The sequence below is a fragment of the Cucumis sativus genome, chromosome 1 (genome assembly GCF_000004075.3).
Source record: "Cucumis sativus cultivar 9930 chromosome 1, Cucumber_9930_V3, whole genome shotgun sequence".
Taxonomy (NCBI): Eukaryota; Viridiplantae; Streptophyta; class Magnoliopsida; order Cucurbitales; family Cucurbitaceae; genus Cucumis; species Cucumis sativus.
In genome coordinates this window covers 29233173-29242086 of record NC_026655.2, presented here as the reverse complement: position 1 = coordinate 29242086, position 8914 = coordinate 29233173, and the positions used below count along the sequence as shown (strand labels likewise).

At 31.7% G+C, this 8914-nt stretch overlaps 1 protein-coding gene across 1 annotated transcript; it reads right to left on the bottom strand.

Annotated features, from left to right (window-relative positions):
• Positions 1-3304: 3304 nt before the first annotated feature.
• On the bottom strand, positions 3305-7416 carry LOC101206033 (beta-amyrin 28-monooxygenase). The gene is made up of 4 exons (XM_004139039.3): positions 6775-7416; positions 4474-4892; positions 3851-4038; positions 3305-3725 (listed from the first exon to the last, which is right to left on the bottom strand). Exons 1-4 carry the CDS (start codon positions 7308-7310, stop codon positions 3417-3419), a joined length of 1452 nt encoding a protein of 483 aa, XP_004139087.1. The 5' UTR covers positions 7311-7416; the 3' UTR covers positions 3305-3416.
• Positions 7417-8914: the final 1498 nt, after the last annotated feature.

The window sequence follows — 8914 nt, the reverse complement described above, 5'->3', positions numbered from 1 at the left end:
AAAAAAGGAGGGTGCACCTTGTTGGTATGAGTAGTCACTTTTAATTCTTTTAAGTTTTTCTTAACATTACTTTCATGTCCTCAGGTTTCCTCTCATTCAGATGTAATACCGGTTCATTCATGTCTCCCTTCTAATCTCGGGCGTTACAAAGGTGGTCAGATTTTGACATTTCAAAGTAAAAAAAGTCAACATTTTGCCTTTTTGTAACTTTGAGTATTTCCATCAATTTCGAGCTTCCTAGTATGAATCTGTATTCATATTTATAGTATTTAAATCTCATTTAACCATAAAGCTCTATTTCTAATCTAAATCTGATGGCTATATCACATATACTTGTTGGTTTTTCTCTCTTCTCCAAATTCGAACAATTCGACTTATTTCATCTCACTGTTTTAAGTTTATTCCATATGAGCTAACAGAGAAACCTAATGGACCTATAGATCATGAGCTCCAATGATTCAAGATTAACTAGCTAAACTCTTTTAGACCGAGTTAATCAACATTCGTTAAATAACAAGTCATTCCACTAAAGTCTCGTAGTTCCACTCCCCTCACTATAGATATATTTGTGTCCATTTGATAAAATCATAATAAGTAAGTTAGCCATTCACAGGTAACCTTGGTTGGGTCAAAATACCGTTTTACCCCCAAAACTATATCTTGCTCCTTAAGTCCCACGAATCCACTATTGAATAATTGGTTTAAGGTCCAACCTATAAACTTAATCCCTAACTGGCCAATGAGAGGGTGGGACCCCTTGTTCAAGACATCGATTCAGTGCTTAAGAGAACAACCTATCTACTAACCCTAAAACGGGTAGGAGTGAATTCCGTCTTGCATACTATGTCTCCAACTATCCACCGGATCTTACCCCTAAAATGGAAGGCTTATTGGACCAACGCTGATGAGCTGCCCTCACCTATGCAGATCTAAATATAATCTCGTGTGAACAAGAGTTCATAATTAACGATTAAGTTACCTAGGTCATCAATAATCGAGATAGTCAGTTTTAAACAGTAAACGGTGTTATAATGTAAAATGTGACTATTTAATGGTTCAGTCTTATGTAAACACTTTACATAGGATGCCCCCACTTTCATGTCTTTACATGAACAATTCAGGATTACCTCGTTTGTACTTACTACAAAGCGGACCACATTCATAGTTTCTCTAAATAAGGTGCCCAACCATTATTCATATACTATAGACTATTTAGGCTATATACTCGAATTGGATCCACGTTTATGTCTCCACATAAAGTTCAAGTTTACTCAAAAATAGCTTCGGGACTTAGTTTATTGGATTTAAGATTATAATATTCAATTTCTCAATAACGACTTTATTGAACATAATATGATTACAAACTACGAGTTTTAGGACAAAAAATTTCAACACTTCGTCGATGTGTTTGTGCATCGGCCATTCCCTTGTTTCTTGTAGTTTAATTTTATACATGTGTAGATGTCCAATTTCTTTCATCCATGCTTATCCTTAAGTCAACATGTAAAAGGCTGACTAATTCAAGTTTGCTGCTTCACCCAAATTTCCTAACTTTCTTCCCCTGCCTAGCTTCTTCACCTAAACCCAAAACTGCCTTTCACATTGCATAATATTCTTCATCATATGGCAGAACTTTTCCTCCCATCCATACTAAAAATGCTTATTCAAAATGCATTCTTCTTATACTTAAACAATTTCCACTCCTCTCATCGTGGGACCCGATATACTTTACTAGCCTAGCTTTCTTCTTCACAACCCTTCCATTTCAAAACGCGGGTTTCACACCAGTAGCAACCATAGTGTCTTTAGAATAAGGTTTCCAACTTTACTCATACAATAACAGCTTAGGTGATATACTCAAACTTAATTCATGTTTATGTCGATACATAAAGTTCAAATTTACACAAGATCGTCGCCTCGGAATTTTAGTTTATTGGATTTAAAAAATATACAATTTTCACATATAATTCTTGGATAACCACTTTATTGAAAAACATAATATGATTACAAACTATTAGTTTTATGACATAAAATTCAACCGTTGGAAAGAGGGATTTTTTTTTTTTAGCATAAAGAAAACTTTGAGAAAGAGGAAGAGGAAATCGAAATTGAAAAGAGGTAGAAGGGTTGAAAGACAAGCGTGATTTTGTTATTTATAAAAATAAATTAACGTGATATTTTATTTGCTTAATATTATCAATAATTTTTGTCATATTAACAATATACTAAATAGAGGTGACAGGGGATTCATTGTATTAAAAGATTTTGCTACCTGATGCAAATTCAGGTTTAATTACTTAATTTAATAAAAGCGACATAATTTCTTGTTTTGATGACATTGCTTAATTTATAGGTAAAACCTTGAGAATTTAGTTACATTCTTTAAGGAAAAGTCACTTGATCTAAAAAGTTTACCCCAAAAGAATAACCTTGGCTTAAGAAAATGCATCATATAATGTACATTCACCCAATTTTTTAAAGGTGATAGTTGCAAATATATCAATTAAAATTTAGAGTATTAGAATATATAAAATATTTTTTAAATATTGTAAATATAGCAAAATCAGCTAAAGTCTATCAATGATAGAAATCTATTACTAACAGACTATATTGTAAATATTGATATATTACTGATAGATCATAAGAGTATATCAATGATAGAATTCTATCATCTTTGCTATAATGATAATTTGTTTTTAAAAATATTTCTATACACTTGATTATTATCCCTAAAATGTATATTCATCATAATTACCCTTTCAAAAATGGTGGAATAAAAGTCACTACCTTGTGTGTCTCAAAATCTAACCATGGTATGTATGAAAGATATATAAACTAGGAGAGGCGAGTATTTAGAAAAATATCTAGTATGGTTATTAGATGAGTCAACCATACATCATAGAGGTCTTTTAAAAAATATAACAAAGCGGCAAAATATTTACCGAACAATTTCAAAATCGGAAAAACCCACAAGCCCACAATGGAAAATATTTGGAAAACGATGGTTTAAATTTGGTTATTTTGGAATATGAAGGTTTAGATTTGGCTATCCAATATACAATGATTTTTTTTTGCTATCTTTTACATTTGGATTGGAACAAAAACAGTAGAAGAAAAGAAAAAGAGAATGAAAGAAGGCAAACTTGAAATATTTAAAAAAATTGTCACCTTTATGGATTTTTTTTATTTTGTTACATTTGATTTGTTATATTTATAAAAGTTAACATACCTTATATAACAATCTCTACATTTTCCCATGAAAAAATGAGCAGCAGTAGAAGAGAGAATTATATCTGTGGAAGAATTAGGGCATAAATATATATGAAAATTTATTGATAACATATAATAAGAGGAAGAGTAGTTGAAATAAAAGAGTATATTATATCATATTTATGGGAATTATTATTTAGGGTAAATTAAAGAGAAAGAGGTTGATGAGGAAAAAGGCGAACTGGGAGACCTTTTTGAGGGATTGGCATTGGGTTAACAATGATGTTTTCATTTTCAAGAAGCTTTGTCCATTTGAATCTCTTCACCAAATTATGCATGAACACCAAAATCTCAAGCTTTGCATACTCCTTACCAGGGCACATCCTTGGCCCTCCCCCAAACGGCACAAATGTGTAGGGTAATGGTCCATTTCCTTCAAATCTTCCCGGATCGAACTTATAAGGTTCTGGGAAGTACTCGGGGTTTTTGTGTGTCGAGTTTGCACTCCAATATAGCTGCAAAAACCAAGCATCAATGTCTAATATAATGTTTGGCTTGCGGCCATCATGGTTATGGAATCAACAAATCAAGAAATCTTTAAAAACGAAATTGCGAAACTGAATGTTATTTTAATCATTACCTTCCAACCCTTGGGAATGAAAAAACCATTGAAAACGAAGTCACTTAAGGCTTCCCTAAAGGCACCTTGGAGTGGGGAAGCAATTCTTAGAACCTCACAAGCCACATTCCATGAATATTTCATCTTCTTAATGTCTTCCCACTTCAACGTTTCCCCTTCCGCTTTTGCTCTTGCTATTTCCATTTGCTCTGTTCAATTCCAAATTTCTCAACTTAATCAATTTTTTAAAGAGTAGTACTCTTAAAATGATTTGATTCATAATAGATCTCAAAATGAACAATTCGTTTGTTGCCTGAAGAAAAAATAATAATTTTAAAATCTTGAAATGATTTTAAATCATATTTTTATTGGGATTTCACATGATTTCACAAGATTAAATAAATTAGACCTCATTATTTTCTAATCTTTAATTACTATATCTACATCCCTACATCAGTAAAATCAACTTCTTTTTTCCTTTTTCAAACAAATTAAACCTGAATTTTGAAATTTTAAATACATTTGTTTGGAATATTTCACGTCCTAAACAAAATAAAAAAATTTAAATGGAGTAAGTAGCGTAGGCTATGGCTGCTTTGGTCTTTTTATATATATATATATATACATAAACTAAGCTTAATTACCTGTATATACAGCATCGTAGATATGAGGAAGCTCAGCGAGGAACTTAACGATGAAGGTGCATGCAACACTGGCAGTGTCATGGCCGCCGATCAACAACCCAAGAATCTTATCGGTGATATCTGATTCGTTCATGTACACACCATTCTCATCGCACGTTAGAAGCATGTGGGACAAAATATCCTGCGTCGCCAACGCCTTTCCTTCCGCCAAATCCTGTTTCCTCTGCCTCACGATCGCCACCACTTCCTTTCTGATGAACTTTGACGCCTTTATTGCTCTATTGAATGGCGTTCCTGGTAAATCGATCGGCATCGATATGATTCCTGCTGCAATGTGCTCGAATGGTCCCGATAATCTCTCCACGTGAATTTCATCTTCCACGCTCATGAACAGTCGGCACGCTATTGAGAATGTGAAGCTGACCATTATCGGAAAACGATGAGTTTTCATCAATCAAATGGACCTAAGATCTATCAACTTCATCCTCAATTGGTTACTGTTTCTCAAGGTTCATTGTCGATGGAAGCTTATTTTACTAAAATTAAAACTCTCTGGCAAGATCTCTATGATTTTAGACCTATTGATGAATGTTCTTGTGGTGCCGCTAAATCTTTGTTTTCTTACCTGGAACCTGAATATGTGATGATCTTTTTTATGGGCTTTAATGAGACTTATGCAAGCACTCATGCACAAATTCTTTTGATGGATCCCTTGCCATCCATTTCTAATACTCCTCAGCCAAGAAGAAAATCCAAGAAATATTGCAGATCCATCATTTCTTGCTGCTACGAGATAATAGAAAGGGAAATTGCATCCGACAAAACCATTTTGAAATTTGTATGTCATGAGCTCTGGTATCATAACTTTTTTTTACTATTTTTCAAGTTACCCTAATGAAAAAGTGAATAAGGATTGGAAAAAAATGTTCTCCTCCTATTTGTGTAAATTGTGGATTCAAGGATCGATGTCATGCCCCCACTGGGAACACACTTTCTACTTACCAAGTGTGGACACGACTTCGGCGTTCGCCGATGCCTGGTTTACTTCTTTTAAACATAACTAAACACTTATGCGTGATCATGTTGTGAAAGCTTTTACTGTTGCAATATAAAAGTTCACTTGCAATTTTAAGGAGTACAAAACTTAAGGTAGCTACGTGTCACGCTTGAGTTTAGGAACCTTTTAAAAAAGATTTAAAAGAACTGGTTAAAAAAGACTTAAAAAGTCCTTCCGAAAAAAAGACTTAAAAAGCCCTTCCTTTTTGGTGGCTTGATCAAGGTTGACCAGGTCGGGAGAAACTGACATAAAGGTTAACCTAGTCGGGAGAAACTATAACATTTGAATAATTTTTAAAACAACGTTTGAACAATTTTTAAAACAAAGTTTGAATAATTTTTAAAACAACATTTGAATAATTTTTAAAACATCGTTTGAATAATTTTTAAAACAACGTTTGAATAATTTTTAAAGCTTTTCCTCGACGCCATAAGTGAAACGTTCGTTTTCGAGCGGAAAATCCGAGAAAAGAGAGAGTTAGAGAACACGAGATAGAGAGTGGTTGCCCTTATAAAGATACATTTTTGTCCCTTTTTTTTTTAGTTTCTAAATAAATGTATGATGGATAGATGGATAGATTGATAGATTGTGGATTAGATTGTGGATTGATAGATTGTAGATTGATAGATTGTAGATTGTGAATTGATAGATTGTAGATTGATAAATTGTAGATTGTAGATTGTATAGATGGTAGATTGCGAGCCTCCCTCAACTTTATTGTTTTTATATAATATATATAAAAAAAAACTATTTAATTCTCTATATTCGTAGATAGCTTGGTGTGGAGATAGCTTGTGGTTAATATGTTTGTTCCCTCATTCCAATCTAGGTTTCCCAAATTACAACCTTTTATTTCCACCAAGAAATAATAATTAACACTATCATTCAACTTCATTCATTTTTTTTATTTTTATCAAACTTCAACATCTTTTGTTTTCAACTAGACTTTTTCCCACTAAATTACAACTATTCAACTTCATTCATGTTTTCTTTTTATAAAACTTCAACATATTTTCTTTCAACTTTAAAATTATTATTGAAGTTTGTTGTAACTATAATTAGCATTAAGTTAGAGTTTGCTTAGTTTTTATCCCAGTTTTTCACTATCTTTTCTGTTACTTCAGGTAGTATTTATTGATGAGTGAGATATTGTAAATTATTGAGTTTTGTTGTGATTTTAATAAAACTTGATTCCTCACCAATTTTATTCGTATAAGAAATCAAAGATAAGATAAATCATTTACCTTTTAGCAAGAGGAAACACGAGGACCTCTTCTCTGTTCTTCCAAAAGGAATTGAAATGGCGTTCAGCAAGTTCGTCCATAATTCCAATATAACGCTGAAGCGCTTCGGGTTTAAGGAATTGCGGAAGGAGTTTCTTGAGTTTCTTAGCTTCTTCTTTGGTGCTAGTCTGAGTTGTAGAGGGGAAGATCTTGTTCACGGAATCTGGCCACCAAGGAGTAACCAGTTTATTCTCGTTAGAGAAGAGGAACTTGTTACAAATAGGGCCGCAGAAAATGGCGGCTGGAACTCCCACGATCGAGGTTTTGAACACATCTGACTTGTACTTATTCAAACGATCGAAGATGAACTTCTCAGGATGGCCTTTCCAACCAGATGATAAGAACTCGACGCTCTCGCCGAGTATGGGAAGGCCGATGGCGCCAGGAGGAGTGTTGGGATAAGAGAATAAGGATTTGTGATTGTGGAAGAGGATGAAAAGAGTAAGAGAAAGAAAGAAGAACAAAAGGATTAAGAGAGAGATGAGGAAAAGCTCCATTGTTAATGTTGTTAAGCTTTTCTTTCTTTTGCGTTCTTCTTTGTGGGTTGGAGGAAGATTTAGAATTTTTTCGTGGGAAATATAACGGCACACAAAATATTGGAGGGTGGTGATTGATTGACGTTGCTTTTGATTTAGCCTTTATATAAAAAAACTCCTTATGTCCAGAAATTCTTTAGTCCATTTTATCTTTTTAATCAAGTATTGATGACTTTCTCATTCAACTTGAATGTATACTGAATAGTGAGTGAATTTTAACTCTTTCTCTTCATTTCTCTAACCATTCAATTATTGATTAAAAAATAATTATTACCTTAATTAACTCTATGGGTAGTGGAAGATTAATTTTTATAGGCATGATAATAAATTCAAAGAAGTCTTTTAAAATTCTTTAACGGAGCAACAAATCATTGTTAAGTGGAGATAGAAAATCAAAATCACATCATCAATAATGAGAGAAATGCAGACAAGATTTATTATTTTCTTTCCACTTAGAGATATGTATAAATATATTTTTTTTTCATTTTTTTTTAAATGTTATCTACTTTTCTATTTTGTTGGAATTATTTTTCTTTTTGTTATTTTTTTAGTTATATACATGAGTAGAATGAAACATTTTCTTTCATAATCTTTTCGAGAAAGTAAAATGATATATCACATTATCTTTCATTATGTCTTTTATCTTACACTATTATATCTCTTTGTTATGCTTTTATAGATCAACAATCTAAAATTTTTAACATTACATTCTTTTAGAGTATTTTTAAATTTAAAAATTAGTATTATTTTATATGATAAAAATTCAATATTTAGACATAAACACAAAACCAAAAGAGTTAGGAAAATTTACGCATTTTCAAATTCTTAGCTTAGAAATATATATGACCTTTACATTATGTATCAACTATGGACGACTTAAGAATATTTGTTACAAACATTCAAATTTTAAATAGTAAAAGATGATAAATTAACTATTTAATCTCATAAAAACCTAACATTTTATATATACGGATATTTTCTAATAGTAATTGCTATCATGTTTCTATATATTACTTAAATCTATTTTTCTTGTTTGTTCTTTATCACTTATGCTTCTTTCAATAAGTTAAATGTTATTACATCTTGGCATCGAATTAAACTTGAAATAAAGAGACTAACTAAAAAAATATTAAAAATGAAATTTCACTGGTTTTAAAACTGTAAGTAAATAAAAAAACGTCAAAAAATACATAATTAAAAAACGTAATAACCAAAAGTCAAAAAATACATAATTAAAAAACGTCAAGAATAACAAAAGTGAAAAATACATAATTTCTTATTTTTTATTTTCATTAAAAGCGTCAAGATTAAATTTAATTATTTGACATTTTTTTGGCATGGTGAACAACTACCTAACTCATCTCATATGGAAAATCTTCTAAGTTTGATACCCACAAGTATGATGTTGAAAGTATAAATGAAATGATTGAAGTTGCTCATGAGGAGTATTCAAAAGATCCAAATGAATTTGAGAAATTGCTTAATGATGCTAAAAAACCATTATTTGAAGGATGCAAAAAACTCACCAAGTTGTCCACATTAGTCAAGTTGTATAATTTAAAAGT

Coding starts and splice junctions, on each gene's coding strand:
- LOC101206033 (XM_004139039.3), bottom strand. CDS start 7,310: ATGGAGCTTTTCCTCATCTCTCTCTTAATCCTTTTGTTCTTCTTTCTT. Junction 4,893..6,774: donor GTGTTTCCTCTTGCTAAAAG/GTAAATGATTTA, acceptor GATAATGGTCAG/CTTCACATTCTCAATAGCGT. Junction 4,039..4,473: donor CTACGATGCTGTATATACAG/GTAATTAAGCTT, acceptor GGAATTGAACAG/AGCAAATGGAAATAGCAAGA.